Source organism: Pongo abelii, chromosome 7 (assembly GCF_028885655.2).
Source record: "Pongo abelii isolate AG06213 chromosome 7, NHGRI_mPonAbe1-v2.0_pri, whole genome shotgun sequence".
NCBI lineage: Eukaryota > Metazoa > Chordata > Mammalia > Primates > Hominidae > Pongo > Pongo abelii.
Window position 1 is genome coordinate 41,073,122 of NC_071992.2, and position 19,474 is coordinate 41,092,595.

Here is a 19,474-nt window from a genome sequence, read left to right on the forward strand (position 1 = left end):
GCTTTTGAAAGGACCTAGGAAGCCCCGAACGGTGGCGGATGCCCGTAATCCCAGCTACTCAGGAAGTTGAGGAGGGAGGATCGCTTGAACCCAGGAGTTCGAGACCAGCCTGGGCAGAATAGTGAGCACCCCCGTCCCAAAAACAAAGCAACTGGGAAGTGTCTGGTGCAGGAGAGCACACGCTGACTGTGAATAAGTGTGTCAGTTCTTAAGGTCCAGCAACGCAAAGCGAAAAGTTAGAGGAGGACTACAAGCGTGATCTCGACAGGGGGCGCTGGGTGGTCAGTGGCTCCAGCAACCACGCGGCTGGGGTGCGCCGGGAAGGGAGCTGGATGTTTTAGCCTCGGGGCGCACGCTGCGGGCCCTTCGTGTTCCGGACGCTAAACACCGAGAGCACCCCGGGCTCCGGGGCCTCCGGAGAACGCTGTCCCATGAACGTGCGGGAAGCGGCCCCCGGCGTCCGCGCGTCCCCGGCAACTCCCGGCGTCCCAACGGCTTCCCGCTGGCAGCCCCGAAGCCGCACTATGTTCCGCCTCTGGTTGCTGCTGGCCTGGCTCTGCGGCCTCCTGGCGTCAAGACCCGGTGAGCCAGCTCAGACCCGGACGCTAGTCCGGGCGCTCGTCACACTGCGGCCCGACTCCCTGCAAAGCCCGGGGCCCTCCCTGCCTGGGTCCCTTTGGTCCTGTCACCCTGGCAATGGGGCCTTTTCCGGGGGATTAGGCGCCCGGTCCGGATGGAGAAGCGACTCAGGGCCCAGCACCAGGGCTCACGCCTGTAATCCCAGGGCTTTGGGAGGCTGAGGCGAGCTGATTGCTTGACCTCGGAGTTGGAGACCAGCCTGGGCAACACAGCAAGACCCCATCTCCACAAACAAATTTTAAAAAATGTTCCGAGGTGGTGGTGCGCACCTGTGGTCCCAGCTACCCGGGAAGCTGAGGGAGGAGGACCACGTGAGTCCAGGAGGTGGAGGCTGCAGTGAGCCAAGATTGCCCCCACTGGACTCCGGCCTGGGCGACAGAGATCCTGTCTTTTTTATAAATTAAAAAAATTGTTTTTGTGTGTGACCGAGTCCCTTCTGTCGCCCAGGCTGGAGTGCAGTGGGCAACAGAGGGAGACTCCAGCTCATAGTTCTCTAGAACTATGAGGAAAATAAATTTCTGTTGTTTAAGCCATGCAGTCTACACTATTTTGTTATGGCAGTGGGAGCTGACTAATATAGTACTTAACAGCAAAATGATTGAAAAACTGTAAAAGTTCATTAGTAAGAGAACTGCTAAATAAACTGTGGTTACCTCCAAACAATGCAAATGGACCACTGTGGAGAGGGAGGAAGTAAGACATGCTATGTACTGACTCTGGCTGACAAGATTCAGAATAGTATGTTATAAGAGAAGGAAAATACGGGCATATCCAAACATTTTACTTGCATGTAAGCATCCCTGGTGATACTGTAAATTTTTGAGAACTCTTCCTACTCTTCTTCCTATCCTGCCATAATTACCTCTGCAGCATAGCAGAGGTGTGGTCAAGGCCAGGGTGTCAGCCTAGTTAGATTGGAGTGAGTGTTCTCTTCCTGGCTTGTAAACAGCTACCTTCTCCCTGCGTACTCACAGGACCTTTTCTTTGTGTATAGGGAAAGACAGGAGGAGCAAATTCTCTGATGTCTCATCTTATAAGGGCATGAATCTCATCATGAGGGTCCCACTCTATGCCTAAAACCCTGCTTACCTCCCAAAGGCCATAACCAAATACTGTCATATTGTGGGTAGGGATCAACATAGAATTTTGTGGGATACATTCAGTTCATAACACGTACAAAATTTTAATGCAGTGGTTGTCAAAGTTTTTGGGTTCAGAACTCCCTTATACATGAACAATTATTGAGATTCTTAAAGAGCTTTTGTTTATGTGGATTTATATCAATGTTTAACATATTAGAAATTAAAATAGAAATGTAAGAATGTGTATTTCATTCATTAAAAATAAAAGTAATGGCCAGGCGCGGTGGCTCACGCCTGTAATCCCAGCACTTTGGGAGGCTGAGGCGGGTGGATCACTTGAGTGAGGTCAGGAGTTCGAGATCAGCCTGGCCAACATGGTGAAACCCCATCGCTACTAAAATACAAAAAAATTAGCTGGGTGTGGTGGTGCGTGCCTGTAATCCCAGCTACTTGGGAAGCTGAGGCAGGACAATTGATTGAACCCAGGAGGCAGGAGTTGCAGTGAGCTGAGATGGCACCATCGCACTCCAGCCTGGGTGACGAGCAAAACTCTGTCCCAAAAAATAAAATAAAATAAAAAATATTAATAAACTTTATTTTTTAGAGCAGGTTTAGGTTCATAGCAAAATTGAGCTGAAAGAGTTCCCATATAGCCCCTGTTCCCAAATATGCACAACTTCTCCCACTATCAACATCTGGCACCATGGGATCCTGACACATTGTTATCATCCAAAGTCCACAGTTTGTTTGCATTAGGGTTCATTCTCCACGTTGCCCATTCTATGGTTTTGACAAATGTACAACGACATGTATCCACCATTGTAGTATTATACAGAATAGTTTCACTGCCCTACAAATCCCGTGTGTTCTGCTTATTTATCCCTCCCTCCCTACTGCGGCTGTCAACAGCTCATCTCCTTAGTCTTCATAGTTTTGCCTTTTCCAGAATGTCATGTATTTGAAATCATATAATATGTAGCCATTTTGGATGGACTTTTTTTTACTTAATAATATGCATTTAAGGTTCTCCCATGCCTTTTCATGGCTTGATAGCTTATTTACTTATTTAATTGTTTTTTTGAGATGGTGTCTTACTCTGTCGCCCAGGCTGGAGTGCAGTGGCAGGATCGTGGCTCACTGCAACCTCCGCCTTCCGGGTTCAAGCAATTTTCCTGCCTCAGCCTCCCAAATAGCTGGGATTACAGGTGCCTGCCACCATGCCCAACTAATTTTTTTGTATTTTTAGTAGAGACGGGGTTTCACTATGTTGACCAGGCTGGTTTCGAACTCCTGACTTCAAGTGATCCACCCACCTTGGCCTCCCAAAGTGCTAGGATTACAGGCATGAGCCACTGCACCCGGCCGCTTATTTATTTTTAGTGCTGAATAACATTCAATTGTCTGGATCTACCACAGTTTATGTATCCATTTACCTACCAAATGACATCTTGGTTGCTTCTAAGCTTTGGCAGTTATGAATAAAGCTGCTATAAACATCTATGTGCAGGTTTTTGTGTGGACATAAGTTTTCAACTCATTTGGGTAAATACCAAGAAATGCTATTGCTGGATCATATGATAAGAGTATATTTAGTTTTTAAAGAAACTGCCAAGCTGTCTTCCAAAGTGGCTGTACCATTTGCATTCACCCCAGCAATGAATGAGAACTTCTGTTATTAATGCTGTCATATTATAAATTATATGCATAACTACAAGTGTAAGAAATCCTGGCTGTCTTTTTTATTATAACTCAGAAGAGAGAATTTAAACTTTCAAATGAAAATGCCAGCTCCAAACTGCTGATGGTCCCATCAGCTGAGGGATCTTGCTCAGCAATTTGGGGATGGCATTTTCACATTAAGCTGTCACTCCTCATGTCCTCCTCCATCCAGCCCCTGGCAGCCACTGATCTGCTTTGGATTTATCTGGCAGCCACTGTCCCTTTGGATTTACCTATTCTGGGTATTTCATATAAATGGAATCATGCAAAATATGACCTTTTTTGTCTGGCTTATTTCACTTGCATAATGTTTTCAAGGTTCATCTCTGTTGTAGAATGCATTAGAACTTCATTCCTTTTTGTGACTGAATAATATTTCATTGTATATATTCACCCGTTTGTTTACCGATTCATCAGTTGATGGACATTTGATTATTTCCAATTTTTGGCTGTTAGGAATAATGCTGCTAGGAACCTTCATGTACCAGTTTTTGTGTGGACATATGTTTTCATTTCTCTTGGATATGTACTTACAAAGGAAACTGTTAGGCCCAATGGTATAGGTATGTCCATTTCCTCTTCTGGACTTTGTTATCCCCCAATAATGAGTTGGCTATTCTGGGTCTTTTACCTCCTCATGTAAACTGTAGAATATGTTGGTTGATATCCACAAAATAGCTTGCTGGGATTTTGATTGGGGTAGTCTTGACATAGAACAAATTGGGAAGAGGCTGGGAATGGTGGCTTACGCTTGTAATCCCAGCACTTTGGGAGGCCAAGGCGGGTGGATCACTTGAGGCCAGGAGTTCCGGACCAGCCTGGCCATGGTGAAACCCCATCTCTACTAAAGAAATACAAAAATTAGCTGGTTGTGGTGGGACATGCCTGTAATCCCAGCTGAAGCAGAATTGCTTGAACCTGGGAGGCGGAGGTTGCAGTGAGCCAGTATCGCACCTCTGCACTCCAGCCTGGGCGACAGAGCAAGACTCTTTCTCAAAAAAAAAAAAAAAAAAAAAGAAAAAAAGAAAGAACCAGTTGGGAAAAGCTGACATCCGATGGAGTAGCAGTGACTACCTACAATGTTTTGTTGAAAATGATTCTGAGGCTTTGCCTAAATTTAATGTAAAAGCTATGATACCTGCTAGATTTTTGAAGTGACATACGCATTTATGTATCAGTCTTTTCCTAAGGTGGGATAGTTGAGGCCAAATTTGGCTTTACATCAGAATAATCTCTGGATATTTCTAAACATATATATTTCTGGATCAAAATCCTGGAACTTTAAAAATAATTATAAACTTGTTAATAATTTTTATTTAGTAATATGTGATTACATTCAAAATGAAGTAAAAGAGGCTACCCTATATGTTACCATCTTTCCTGATTCTCAATTTTACTATACTTTTAAAGAAAACGACTATGTTTATCAGTTTGATGGTACTCTTCTGGACTTTTCTCTAGACACTTAGATATAAATATGTGTAAATATAGACATATATGATCCTTTTTGAAGTAAATTATAAATGATGAAACCATATTGTATAAATTTATGTATGTCATCTATTTTTATATATTTTGGATATTAATCATTTTTTTATATCTTGCACAAGTTTTCTTCAATGTGTTATTGATCTTTTCATTTGTGATATCCTGATTTTTGTACTAAGTTTATCAACACTTTCTTATGGCTTCTGCATTTTGTTTTCCGTATTAAGGCTTCCCTTGGTACAATGATTAAAACAAATAGTTTCCCATACTTTCTTAAAGTTATTTTACAACTTTAGAAAATTTAGCCTTTCAGTCTTTCTAACAGTTTTGTAACTTTGTACATGAAGTCTTGTAATCCACACTGTGGTGCTAGATACGAAACTATATTTGTATTTTTCCAAACGGATAATGAATACTGATATTACATCATTCCCCCATTCATTTGAAATGCCACATTTAGTAGACGTTAAACTATCACCGCCCCCTTGCCCCCGAAGTACACAGGTAGGTCTCAGTTAGAGACCTGTCATGAGACTGAGGATACACTGAAAGGGTTTAAATAAAGAGAGTTTAGCTATGGGACTATTTATAGAGATGTGGGCACCAATAATTAACGATGAAACGCACAGACTAGTAACAGTAGAAAGCCATATCACATGTGTTGAATTGATTGTTTGCAAAGATGGCGATGGCCTTAACACTTCCTCCATCCCTGTGTGTGCTTCCGTTTTGCAACATTTCTTTGTCATTCCTCCCATTGAGAGGTAGAATGTATTTCTTCATTCTCTGAATCTGGTTGGCCTCATTACTTGCTCTGGCCATTTGAATGTGGTAGAAATGAGTTGTGAGACTTCCACGTCTATGCCTCAAGAGGCTTTGCAGCTTCCTCTCTGCTCTCTTGAAGCACTGTCTTGACTGCTACATGAAGAATCCTAGACTAGGACGATAAGAGGATGTGTGAAACGGAGATGACTCAACCTAGGCCATTCAGTCAAAAAACATGAATGGGGTCGTCTTAGTCTCTCCAGGCCTAGGAGAGCTGCCAGATGACTGCAGCAACATGAGTAACACTATGAGTGTCAGTACAGTGGGTACTTCAGGGTGTCCTGTGTCATCACACTGAAGCAGGGCAGTGCCATCTATATCTTGAACTTGCTGCAGATTCTTCTCTTGCGCTGGGTCCAAGTCAATTTTGACAGTTTTACCAGTCACCCGATAAATGATTCAGGCTCTCACACCCCAAAACTGTATGTAGTATCTCTGAATTCAAAAACTCAAAAAGGCCTGCCACTCATTGTGACTCTTTTTTTTTGTGGTGGGCTATGCAAGATGTAGCCACTAGCATCTCACTTGGTACAGGATATCTCAGCATGCTGCAACCACTGGACCCCAAGAAACTTTGGGGTTGTAACTATCCCTGAAACCTCCGTAGGTTCTTCTACCACATTCTGGCATGCATATATCTTACTGAAACATCTAGGGCACTTGCTACTTCTTGCTCACTAAATATATTAGCATGATGTCTTTCACATCATGCAACTTGACCAGCATGATGTTCTAATGGGAAATCAAAACGGTCAGTGTCCCTCTGTGCTACAACAGGACAGTTGACAGCTTGAAGGGAAGGTGGTGAAAAACGTATTATTGTTCTTGTCAGATGAAGGCATTTGTTACCATTGCTGATTGGAATTGAAAATAACATTTGCCAGGTCAATAACTGCATATTAGGTATTAGGAGCCGTGTTGATTTGTTTCAACAAATCAACACATTGGAATCTATATTTTTTTTACTAATCAACTGTAATTTCACATGAACTAACTAATGAGACTTTAATTTCAACGAGCTAGTTCATTTCACAAAAACTATAATTTCATTCACCATTGATGGATCCAGGTCACAATTTATCCCTTGATCTATATAAGTCCCTGTTCTGATCAATGGACCATGCTGGTATTTTGAGTCCTCAGGATTAGTGTCAGTTCAGAGTCAGTAAATAATACTCCCTGAAAGTCTGGCTATTTCCCCTCCCCTGGGCATAGTCATCATGGTAAAAGGACACAGGACACTATGGAAGAGTCTGCAGGGGACGATTCGCAGCACATTCCTGTGGTTGCATGGCAAGGTTCTTCCTAAAGAGGACTCTCACTCCTTAATGAAAAGGCTGTAAGCCTCTGAACTGTGTCAGGTGTAGGAACAAGGGAAGAGGCTGTGAGTCCTCGTGGTGATTGCATCAGTTTCTGCACATCACAAGCTAGAATTTTCTTGACGAGAGTGCTCATCTAGTTCATTCCTAGGGACTCTGTGATCAGTTAGATACTACCAAGGATCTCTGTAGGTGAAAGCATTTTGTTTTTCACTCTGTCCTTGTGGCTTCTTCTGGTAATTGTGCTCACCTGTCTCTGAGAGTCAAATGTTACCATCCATTGTCTGCCACTTCAGAATTCCCTGATTCCCAGTCAAAGCAAGGAATCATGTTTAAAAATTTTTTTCATAAGTTTTATTTCATTTTTTCTTCCAACTTTAATTTTAGGTTTGGAGGTGCATATGCAGGTTTGTTACATGGGTAAATTGTGTGTCACTGGGGTTCTATGTACAAATGATTTCATTACCCAGGTAGTGAGCATAGTATCTGATAAGTAGTTTTTCAGTCCTCTCCCTCCTCCCATCCTCCACCTTCAAGTAAGTTTTGGTTCTATTGTGCCCCTCTTTGCATCCATGTGTACTCAGTGTTTAGCCTCTGCTCATAAGTGAGAATATGTTGTATTTGGTTTTCTGTTCCTGTGTTAATTTGTTTAGGATAGTGGCCTCCAGCGGCAACCATGTGGCTGCAAAGGACGTGATTTCATTTTTTATGGCTGTATAGTATTCCATGGTGTATATATACAACATTTTCTTTATCCAGTCCACCACTGATGGATATCTAGGTTGATTCCATGTCTTTGCTATTGTGAAAAGTGCTGCAATGAATATACGTGTGCATGTGTCTTTATGGTAGAATGATTTATATTCCTTTGGGTATATACTCAGTAATGGGACTGCTGGGTCAAATGGGAGTTCTGTTTTAGGTTCCTTGAGAAATCACACTGCTTTCCACAGTGGTTGAACTAACTTACATTCTTGCCAGCAGTGTATAAGCATTCTCTTTCCTCTGCCACCTTGCCAACACCTATTATTTTTTGACTTTTTAATAAGTCATTCTGATTGGTGTGAGATGATATGTCACTGTTGTTTTGACTTTCATTTTTCTAATGATAAGTTTTTCATATGCTTGTTGGCCACATGTATGTTTTATTTTGAGAAGAGTCTGTTCATGTCATTGGCCCATTTTTTAATGGGGTTGTTTTTTGCTTGTTGAATTGTTTAAGCTCCTTATAGAGTCCAGATATTAGACCTTTGTTGGCATAGTTTGTTGATATTTTCTGCATTCTGCAGGTTGCCTGTTTACCTGGTTGGTAATTTCTTTTGCTGCGCAGAAGCTCTTTAGTTTAATGAAGTCCCACTTCTCAATTTTTGTTTTTGTTGCAATTGCTTTTGGAGTCTTCATCATGAAACCTTTGCCAAGGCAAAGATGTCTAGAATGGCATGTCCTGGGTTTTCTTCTAAGGTATTTATAGTTTTAAGTTTTACATTTAGGTCTTTAATCCATCTTGCATTAATTATTGAATATGGCAAAAGGTTCATTTGCAGTCTTCTGCATACAAGTAGCCAGTTATCCTGGCACCATTTATTGGATAGAGAGTCCTTTCTCCATTGCTTGTTGTTGACTGTCAAAGATCAGATGGTTATAGGTGTGTGGCTTTATTTCTGAGTTTTCTAACCTGTTCCATTGGTCTATGTGTTTGTTTTTGTACCAGTACCATGCTGTTTTGGTTACTGTAGCCTTGTGGTATAGTTTGAAGACAGGTAGTGTGAGGCCTCTTGCTTTCTTCTTTTTGCTTAGGATTGCTTTGGCTCTTTGGGCTCTTTTATGGTTCCATATGAATTTTAGAATAGTTTTTTCTAATTCTGTGAAAAACTGACATTGGTGGTTTGATAGAAATAGCACTGAATCTGTAAATTGCTTTGAGCAGTATGGGCCTTTTAACAATGTTGATTCTTCCTATCCATGAGTATGGAATGTTTTTTCATTTGTTTGTGTCATCTCTGATTTCTTTGAGCAGTGTTTTGCAGTTCTCCTTGTAGGGTCACCTCCATGGTTAGCTGTATTCCTAGGTATTTTGTTCTTTTTGTGGCTATTTTGGATGGGATCCTGTTCTTCATTTGGCTCTCGGCTTGGCTGTTGCTGGTGTATAGAAATGCTAGTGATTTTTGTACATTGATTTTGTATCCTGAAACTTTACTGAAGTTGCTTATCAGATCTAGGAGCCTTTGGGCAGAAACTATAGGGTTTTCTAGGTGTAGAATCATATCGTCTGTGAAGAGAGAGAGTTTGACTTCCTCTCTTCCTATTTGGATGCCTTTTATTTCTTTCTCTTGCCTGATTGCTCTGGCTAGGACTCCTAGTGCTATGTTGAATGGGGGTGGTGAGAGTGGGCATCCTTGTCTTGTTCCAGTTCTTAGAGAAAAGGCTTTCAACTTTTCCCCATTTAGTATGATGTTAGTTGTGGCATTTAATGATTATGGTTACTTTTTTTTTGAGACAGAGTCTTTCTCTGTTGCCCAGGCTGGAGTGCAGTGGTGTGATCTTGGCTCACTATAATCTCTGCCTCCTGGGTTCAAGTGATTCTCCTGCCTCAGCCTTCCGAGTAGCTGGGATTACAAGCATGCGCCACCACGTCCTGCTAATTTTTGTATTTTTAGTAGAGAAGCGGTTTCACCATGTTGGCCAGGCTGAACTCTTGACCTCAGATGATCCGCCTGCCTTGGCCTCGTTAAGTGCTGGAATTACAGGCGCGAGCCACCTTGTCTGGCTGACTATGGTTACTTTTAATCTGAATTTTTCGGTACCTTTATGTCATTGAACAGTTTCTACTTATACTGCTTGTTTTTAGGTTTAAGTCACATTTTTTGGATCACACTGTTAAGCAGATTTTGTTTTTCTTTTTTCTTTTCTTTTTTTTTTTTTTGAGACGGAGTATCGCTTTGGCACCCAGGCTGGAGTGCAGTAGCGTGATCTTGGCTCACTGAAACTTCCACCTCCCAGGTTCAAGCAACTCTCCTGCCTCAGCCTCCGGAGTAGCTGGGACTACAGGCACATGCCACCATGCCCGGCCAATTTTTGTATTTTCAGTAGAGACGGGGTTTCACCATGTTGGCCAGGCTGATCTGGAACTCCTGAACTCGTGAGCCACCTGCCTTGGCCTCCCAAAGTGCTGGGATTACAGGCGTGAGCCACCGTGCCCGGCCCTGTTAAGCAGATTTAAGGAAATCAGTATGCTTATATGATCTTCCTCTTCTTCTGCTACAGTTGCTAAAGTTGTATATATTATGTTTATGTAACCAGAGCTTTTAACATTTGCATCTGTTATATAACTGTGATTCCCACAGTTGTTTTAGTCTTTAGTCTATATTTAAGATTTTTTTTTTTCTCACTGTTAGGCATTTTACCACAACTCTGCTGATATTTTTATTGGGAGAAATGTCTCTGACTTTTGTGGTAGACACATGTGAACTTTTTTTTTTTGAGTTTTGCTTGTAAATATCTATCTTCTGCCTTTATATTTAATGGCCTTTTTGCTGGGTACACATTTATAGGGTCTTCACTGTCTTTTCTTAAAGTTCCTTTTTAGACATTGTTCTTTAGTCTTTTAATATTAAATACTGTGGTAAAAATTCTCAAGCCAGCCTGCTTATCTCCCCTTATACATAACATGATTTTCTTTTTTTTCTTTCTATCATATTTTCAAGGAATTCTTTATCTTGGAAACCCAACAATTGCAGTAGAATATGTTTTAGTTTAAAGTAATGATCAGTTATTCCTGAAATACAGTATACTTGCTAGTCTGTTGTTTTTAATCTTTTATTTCAGGAAAAAGTTTTTGAAGTATGTCTTTGATTTTTTTGATGTGTATTTTCTATTTTCTTCAGGAACCACACATTTTGTGCGAGCTGCATACCTCTTCTCTTCTCCTTTTTTGTTCTTTTATAAGTATCTTGTCTGTTTTTCAAATTAAGTGTTTTCAAGCTTTTTATAGAAGTACACAGTGATGAGCCACCCATACCTGCACAAGTAAACTTTATGAGAGAAACTGAACAGATATTTAGTCAAATTTAAGGCAAGGTTACTAACTTTTTTTTTTTTTTATCTCTTCAGGTTTTCAAAATTCACTGCTACAAATCGTAATTCCAGAGAAAATCCAAACAAATACAAATGACAGTTCAGAAATAGAATATGTAAGAGATATTTTTTCACAACCTAAATGTTTATATGAAATTTCTTATTTTTATTATATAGCTATGAAATATGTCAAGCCCATTTTAATATGAATATAATGTCTCTCGTATTTCTACTGATAGGAATTAAAAGCTTTGATGGTAAAAGCAAATAGGTAAATTAGAATGGTTTGTATTTTTTTTAATGTTTGTCATTTTCTTATGGTAAATTATTTTTAAAAGTTTACATATAGAAGAGAATGTAGAATTAAGTGTTTTATCTGAGTGATATCTAGGACATCAGCACAAAGAGAATAATTTTCTCCAAAATGTCTAAGACAATTTCTTTTAACTAAAGCCTGTTTCTCAATCTCCACCCCTACACCTAGCAATTCTCAGACAAGAAGAAACATTTCATTCTACTATTTTTATTAGAAAGGGAAATACTTTATTTTGTTCATTGATTTATTTAGCAATTATTTCTCTAGACTTGCCATGTGCATACCTATATGTTAGGTGTCTTAGGAGATTTAAAAAAAAGAAATATAATTAAGCAAGCTTTGCTTATAAGTGACCAATCTTTTGATAATATTCTATTTTTAACAGTTTTCTTGAGGTGCAATTTACAACATCACAGAATTCACACATTTTAAGTGTACAACTCAACAATTATTACAGCAGTACATAAATAGAATTGTGCAAACATTACCACAGTCCAGTTGTAGAATGTTGCTATGAATCCTAAAAAGATCCCTCATGCACATTTGTAGTTCTTCTCCAGCCCATGGCAACTGCTGATCTGTTGTCTATCTCTATGTATTTGCCTCTTTAAGGGCATTTTATATAAATGGCAACATGCAATATGTAAGCTTTTGTATTAGACTTTTTTCACTTAGGATTATCCATTTTGTAGCATTTTATCAGGTTATTAATTTTTATATCTTAAATGTGGCTATACCACATTTTGCTTTTCCATTCTCCTTCTCCAGTTGATGGACTTTGGATTGTTTTCTGATATTGAGTATTATGAATAATTCTTTTATGAACATTCATGTATGGACATATATTTTCCCTTGGGTAGATTCTTAGGAGTGAAATTGCTGGGCACATGATAAGTTTGTGTTTAACATTTTTGGAAACTGCTACACTGTTTTCCATAGTGACTGTACCAATTTACATGTCACATCAGCAATTTTTGAGTGTTCCAGTTTTTTCACATACTTGTGAACATTTGACGTTTTCTGTCTTTCAGATTAAAGCTATTGTAGTGGGAGTGTAGTGGTATGTAATTGTGGCTTCAATTTGCATTTCTTTAATGAATAATTATGTTGAGTATTTTTCATGAGCCTAATAGCCATTTATATGCCTTTTTTGTGGAATGCCTACTCAAATTATTCTATTTTAAAATTTAGTTGTTTATTTATTTTTGAGTTCTATGAATTCATCATATATTCTGGACACAAGTTCTCTATTTGGAATTATTTTCTTCCAATTTCTGGCTTGCTTTTTCATTTTTCTCAGTGGTGTTTTTTGAAACACAAACATTTTCAATTTTGATGACATTCAGTTTATCAAATTTTCTTTTTATGGATCTTGTTTTTGGTTTTGTATTTAAGAACTCTGTTATGGACTGAATTGTGGCCCCTCAAAATTCATATGTTGAATCCCTAACTCCTAATGTGACTATATTTGGAGATAGGGCCTTATGGAGGTAATTAAGGTTACATGAGGTCAAGGGCCTTATGGAGGTAATTAAGATTATATGAGGTCATAAGGGTAGGGCTTTAATTAATCTAATAGGACTGATGTACTTATAAGAAGAGGAAATATACTAGGGGTTCATGCATACAAAGTGAAGGTCATGAAAGGATACAACAAGAAGGCAGCTGTCTGCAAGCCAAGAGGAGAGGCCTCACCAGAAATCAGCCCTGTTGGCACCTCGATCTTGGACTTCCAGCCTCCAGAACTGTGAAAAAATACATTTTTGTTGGTTAAGCCATCTTGTCTGTGGCATTTTGTTTGGGTAGCCTGAGCAGAGTAATCCGATTTTGGTATTGTGAAGTGGGGTGCTGCTGTAACAAATACCTAAAAATGTTGAAGTGGATTTGGAACTGAGTGAAGGGTAGAGGCTAGAAGACTGGTGAAGTACATGCTAAGAAGAAGCCTAGATCGCCTTGAAGGGACTGTTGGTATAAATACGGATGCTAAAGTTAATTCTAACGAAGGATCAGAAAGAAAAGACTTGTAGAAAAAGCTTTTATAGTCTTAGGGAATATACATATCATTATAAACAGAATAGAACTGGTAGAAATGTGAACATTAAAGGTGTTTCTGGGCCGGGCATGGTGGCTCACACCTGTAATCCCAGGACTTTGGGAGGCTGAGGTGGGCAGATTACCTGAGGTCAGGAGTTCAAGACCAACCTGGCTAACATGGTGAAACCCTGTCTCTACTAAAAATACAAAAATTAGCTGGACGTGGTGGCAGGCACCTGTAGTCCCAGCTACTCGGGAGGCTGAGGCAGGAGAATTGCTTGAACCCAGGAGGCAGAGGTTGCAGTGAGCCGAGATTGGGCCACTGCACTTTAGCCTGGGTGACAGAGCGAGACTGTGTCTCAAAAAAAAAAAAAGAGTGTTTCTAGTGAGGTCACAGATGGAAATGAGAAATGTTATTGGAGACTGGAGGAAAGGAGATCCTTGTTAAAAAGTGGCAAAGAACTTGGCTGAATTGTGTTCTAGTCTTTGGTAGAAGGTAGAAATTGTGGGGGACAACCTTGGGTATTTAGCTGGGGAGATTTCTAAACCAAATGCTGAAGATGTGGCTTGTTTTGTCATCACTGCTTATAGAAAATACAAAATGCAAGAGAAGAGAGGTAAATGGAAGGAATTATTTAGCAAAAAGGAACAAGAACTTGAAGATTTGAGAAATTTTCAGCCTACTTTGTATTTTTTAAAATGAGAAATGATGTTTTAGAAAGAACACCAAAGGTGTAGCTGGACAATCAGACAATAAAAAGATTCCTCATTATTTAATCTGCCATGTCAACTGAAGCCAGGATCAGAGATGGGATTATATCAGCAGAAACACTGCCAACTGGAACTAAAGGGAACAGAGAAAATTGGATAGAATGAAGGAATGCTGTTTAACTTCTGGGATTCTACAGGATAGGACAATAGAGTTGTCTGGCTTCAAACATGCATCATTCTTCACAAACACCGCATGTTCTCACTCATAAGTAGGAGTTGAACAATGAGAACACATGGACACAGGGAGGGGAACATCACACACCGGGGCCGGTCGGGGGGTGGGGGGCTAGGGGAGGGAGAGCATTAGGAGAAATACCTAATGTAGATGACGGGTTGATGGGTGCAGCAAACCACCATGGCACATGTATACCTGTGTAACAAACCTGCATGTTCTGCACATGTACCCCAGAACTTAAAGTATAATAAAAAAAGAAAAAGAGAAGAATGACCCTGAAAGCAATTCAGAGATCATCAGGGCTGCCACTCCTGCTACAGGCCCAGGAGGCAAGGCTGCATTCTCTGGTTTCAGAGAGTGGGGCCACCTCCTTGGTTTCAGTAGTCTAGAATGTCACTGTTTATTACCCCAGGAACAAGGCTGTCACCCAGAGCTGTGAGGGCAGAGCCGCTTTACAGAGCTGAGGGGATGGGGCCAGTCCCTAGGGCCATGGGAGAGTTGCTCTCCAAGTGGGCCCAGCAGGGTAGAGCATCCTGTCAAAGAAGAGTATTCTTGAACCTTAAGATCTAATGGAATTTGTCTTGCTAGGTTTTGGACTTTGTTGGGATTGTCACCCCTTTTTTTTTTCTGGTTTCTCCTTGTTGGCATGGGAATAGCTATTCTATGCCTGTTCTACTATTGTATTTTGGAAGCACATAACTTGTCTGGTTTCAGAGGTTCACAACTGTAGAGGAATTTTGCCTCAGGATGAATCATAACTTGAATCTCAACCATACCTGATTTAAGTGATATTTAGATGGAATTTTGAACTTGGAATTGATGCTAGAATGAGTTAAGGCTTTGGGGCTTTTCCATGCAAGAAGGAAATGAATTTGGGGGGCACCATAGGGAAGAATGTTATGAATTGAATTGTGTTCCCCGCCAAATCCATATGTTGAAAACCAAACTCCCAGTATGGAGATAGGACCTTTAAGGAGATAGAGTTAAATGTGATCATAGAGGTGTAACCTTAATCTGATTGGACTGGTGTCCTTATAAGAAGAGGAAGAGATACGAGAAGTCCTTGTCTGTCTCCATGCATACACAGACAAAAAGCCATATGAGAACATAGTGAGAAAAGAGCTACCTACATGCCGTAAAGAGAGGCCTCACCAGAAACCAACCTGCTGGCATATTTATCTTGGACTTCTAACATCCAGAACTGTGAGAAAATAACATTTCTGTTTTTGTTTTTGTTTTGAGACAGAGTCTTCCTCTGTTGTCTATGCTGGAGTGCAATGGCGCTATCTTGGCTCACTGCAACCTCTGACTCCCAGGTTCAAGCAATTCTCATGCATCAGCCTCCCAAGTAGCTGGAATTACAGGCATGTGCCACCACGCTTGGCTATTTTTAGGTAGAGATGGGGTTTTGCCATGTTGGCCAGGCTAGTCGTGAACTCCTGACCTCAAGTGGTCTGCCTACCTTGGCTTCCCAAAGTGTTGGGATTACAGGCATGAGCCACCACACCTGGTCCTAAAATTTCTGTTGTTAATGTCACCATGCCTGTAGTATTTTATTATGGCAGCCTAAGCAGACTAATATAAAGTCTTTACCTAACCCAAGCTCACAAAGATTTTCTTCTGTGTTTTCTACTAGCTCATAAGTCTGTGAGCCAATTTGAGTAAACTTTTGTATATGGTGTGAGGTCAGGATGTAAGTTCAGGTTTTTTTGCCTGTGGATCCAACTTTCCCAGCACCGTTTGTAGAAAAGACTATACTTTCCCCACTGAATTGTTTTGATACCTTTGTAGATCAAGTAAATAAAAATGTAAAGGTTTATTTGTGGACTTTTATGTCTTTGCCATTTATCTAGCTGGCTTTCTTTGCACCAAGATCTCATTGCTTTGATTATTGTGCATTTTAGGCCAAGATTTGAAATTGGGTATTGTAAATCCTTCATTCTTTATTCATCTTTTCCAAAATTGCTTTGACTATTCTAAGTCCTTTTTATTTCCATATATATTTTTAGAACAACTAAAAATACCTCTATGATCACATTTAACTCTATCTCCTTAAAGGTCCTGTCTCCACACTGGGGGTTTGGTTTTCAACATATGGATTTGGTGGGGGGGCACAATTCAATCCATAACATTCTTCCCTATGGTTCCCTCCAAATTCATTTCCCATATTGCATGACCATTTTTACAAGAAAGGTTGCTTGGATTTTGATAGAGATTACATTTAATATGTATAGATTAATTTGGGAGAATTGCTCTTTTTACAATATTGAGTGCTCTGATCTATGAACATGTATGATACCTTCATTTATTTAGATCTTTAATTTCTGTCATTAAAGTTTGGTAATTTTCTTTCCTTTTTTTTTTTTTGTTTGAGATGGAGTCTCACTCTGTCTCCCAGGCTAGAGTACAGTGGCGCGATCTTGGCTCACTGCAACCTCTGCCTCCTGCGTTCAAGTGATTCTCCTACCTCAGCCTTCTGGGTAGCTGGGATTATAGGCACATGCCATGACACCCAGCTAATTTTTGTATTTTTAGTAGAGACAGGGTTTTGCCATGTTGGCCAGGCTGGTCTTGATCTCCTGACCTCAGGTGATCCACCTCCGTCAGCCTCCCAGAGTGCTGGGATTATAGGCATGAGTCACTGTGCCTGGCCTTCTTTTTTTTTTCTTTAACATTTATTTTAAGTTCAGGGGTGCATGTGCAGGTTGTGCAGGTTTGTTATATAGGTAAATGTGTGCCATGGTGGGTTGCTGCATGTATCATCCCATCACCTAGGTATAAGCTCAGCATCCATTAGCTATACTTCCTAATGCTCTCCCTCCCCCAGCTCTCTGACAGGGCCCATTGTGTGTTGTTCCCCACTATGTGTCCATATGTGCTCATCATTCAGCTCCCCCTTATAAGTGAGAACAGGCAGTGTTTGGTTTTCTGTTCCTGCATTAGTTTGCTGAGGATAATGGATTCCAACTCTATCCATGTCTCCGCAAAGGACATGATCTTGTTCCTTTTTATGGCTGCATAGTATTCCATGGTATAGATGTACCACATTTTCTTTTTTTTTTTTTTTTTATTTTTGAGACGGAGTCTTGCTCTGTAGACCAGGCTGGAGTGCAGTGATGTGATCGCTGCTCACTGCAAGCTCTGCCTCCCGGGTTCATGCCATTCTCCTGCCTCAGCCTCCCAAGTAGCTGGGACTACAGGTGCCTGCCACCATGCCCAGCTAATTTTTGTATTTTTAGTAGAGGCGGGGTTTCACTGTGTTAGCCAGGATGGTCTTGATCTCCTGACCTCATGATCCACCCGCCTCGGCCTCGCAAAGTGCTGGGATTACAGGCGTGAGCCACTGCGCCCAGCCAATGTAACCACATTTTCTTTATCCAGTCTATTGTTGATGGGCATTTGGGTTGCTTCTATGTCTTTGCTATTATGAATAGTGCTGCAATAAACATACATGTGTATGTATCTTTATAATAGAATAATTTATATTCCTTTGGTTATATACCCAGTAAAGGGATTGCTAGGTCAAATGGTATTTCTGCCTCTAGGTCTTTGAGGAATTGCCACACTGTCTTCCACAATGGTTGAACTAATTTACATTCCCTCCTACAGTGTAAAAGTGTTCTTTTTTCTCTGCAACATCGCCAGTATCTGTTGTTTTATGACTTTTTAATAATCACCATTCTAACTGGTGTAAGATGGTATCTGATTGTGGTTTTGATTTGCATATCTCAAATGAGCAATGATGTTGAGTTTTTTTCATATGTTTGTTGGCCACATGTATGTCTTCTCTTTACAAGAGTCTGTTCACATCCTTTGCCCACTTTTTAATGGAGTTTTTTGTTTTTTTCTTATAAATTTGCTTAAGTTCCTTGTAAACTCTGGATATTCGATGTTTGTCAGATCTTAAGATCTAATGGAATTTGTCTTGCTAGGTTTTGGACTTTGTTGGGATTGTCACTCCTTCCTTTTTTTCTGGTTTCTCCTTGTTGGCATGGGAATAGCTATTCTATGCCTGTCCTACTATTGTATTTTGGAAGCACATAACTTGTCTGGTTTCACAGGTTCACAACTGGAGAGGAATTTTGCCTCAGGATGAATCATAACTTGAATCTCAACCATACCTGATTTAAGTGATATTTAGATGGAATTTCAAACTTGGAATTGATGCAAGAATGAATTCTTCATCCTAGGGGTACTTGATTCTTCATCTGGTAATTTTTAGTGTACAGTGAGTAGATTGCAAAAATTTCTCCCATTTTGTAGGCTGTCTGTTCACTCTGATCATACTTTCTTTTGCCCCGCAGAAGCTTTTTAGTTTAATTAGATCCCATTTGTTAATTTTTGTTGCAATTGCTTTTGGTGTTTTCATCATGAAATCTTTATCCCTAACTTTGTCCTGAATGGTATTGCCTAGATTTTCTTACAGAGTTTTTATTACTTTGGGTTTTACATTTAAGTCTTTAATCCATCTTGAATTACTTTTTGTATAGGATGTAAGGAAAGAGTCCAGTTTAAATTTTTTGCATATGGTTTGCCAGTTCTCTCAGCACCACTTATTAAATAGGAAATCCTTTCCCCATTGCTTGTTTTTGTCAGGTTTGTCAGAGATCAGATGGTTGTAGGCATGCGGTCTTATTTCTGAGTTCTCTATTCTGTTCCATTGGTCAATGTGTCTCTTCTTGTACCAGTAACATGCTGTTTTGGTTACTGTAGCCTTGTAGTAGTTTGAGGTCAGGTAGCATGATGCCTCCAGCTTCGTTCTTCTTGCTCGAGTTCGGGTCTTGGCTATTTGGGCTCTTTGGGCTCTTTTTTGGTTCCATATGAATCTTAAAATAGTTTTTCTAATTCTGTGAAGAATGTCAATGGTAGTTTAATGGAAAGAACATGGAATCTGTAAATTACTTTTGGTAGGCCATAAATTAGTATGACCATTTTCATGATATTGATTCTTCCTATCCATGGGCATGGAATGTTTTTCCAGTTCTTTGTGTCCTCTCTGATTTCTTTGAGGAGTGGTTTGTAGTTCTCCTTG

At 40.2% G+C, this 19,474-nt stretch overlaps 1 protein-coding gene across 29 annotated transcripts in view; it reads left to right on the forward strand.

The window, feature by feature from the left end:
• Positions 1–276: 276 nt before the first annotated feature.
• Positions 277–19,474, forward strand: part of ADAM32 (ADAM metallopeptidase domain 32) — a 203,450-nt gene continuing 184,252 nt past the window's right edge. For 8 of the 29 annotated variants that reach the window (XM_054561468.2, XM_054561464.2, XM_054561473.2 and 5 more), the window contains exons 1-2: positions 314–582; positions 11,183–11,262. In XM_054561468.2, the coding sequence (XP_054417443.1) occupies positions 432–582; positions 11,183–11,262 (231 nt within the window). In that variant the 5' untranslated portion in view covers positions 314–431. Of the gene's footprint in view, positions 583–11,182; positions 11,263–19,474 lie in introns of those variants that run through there. The other 21 variants (XM_054561467.2, XM_054561474.2, XM_054561478.2 and 18 more) reach the window with 8 other exon arrangements.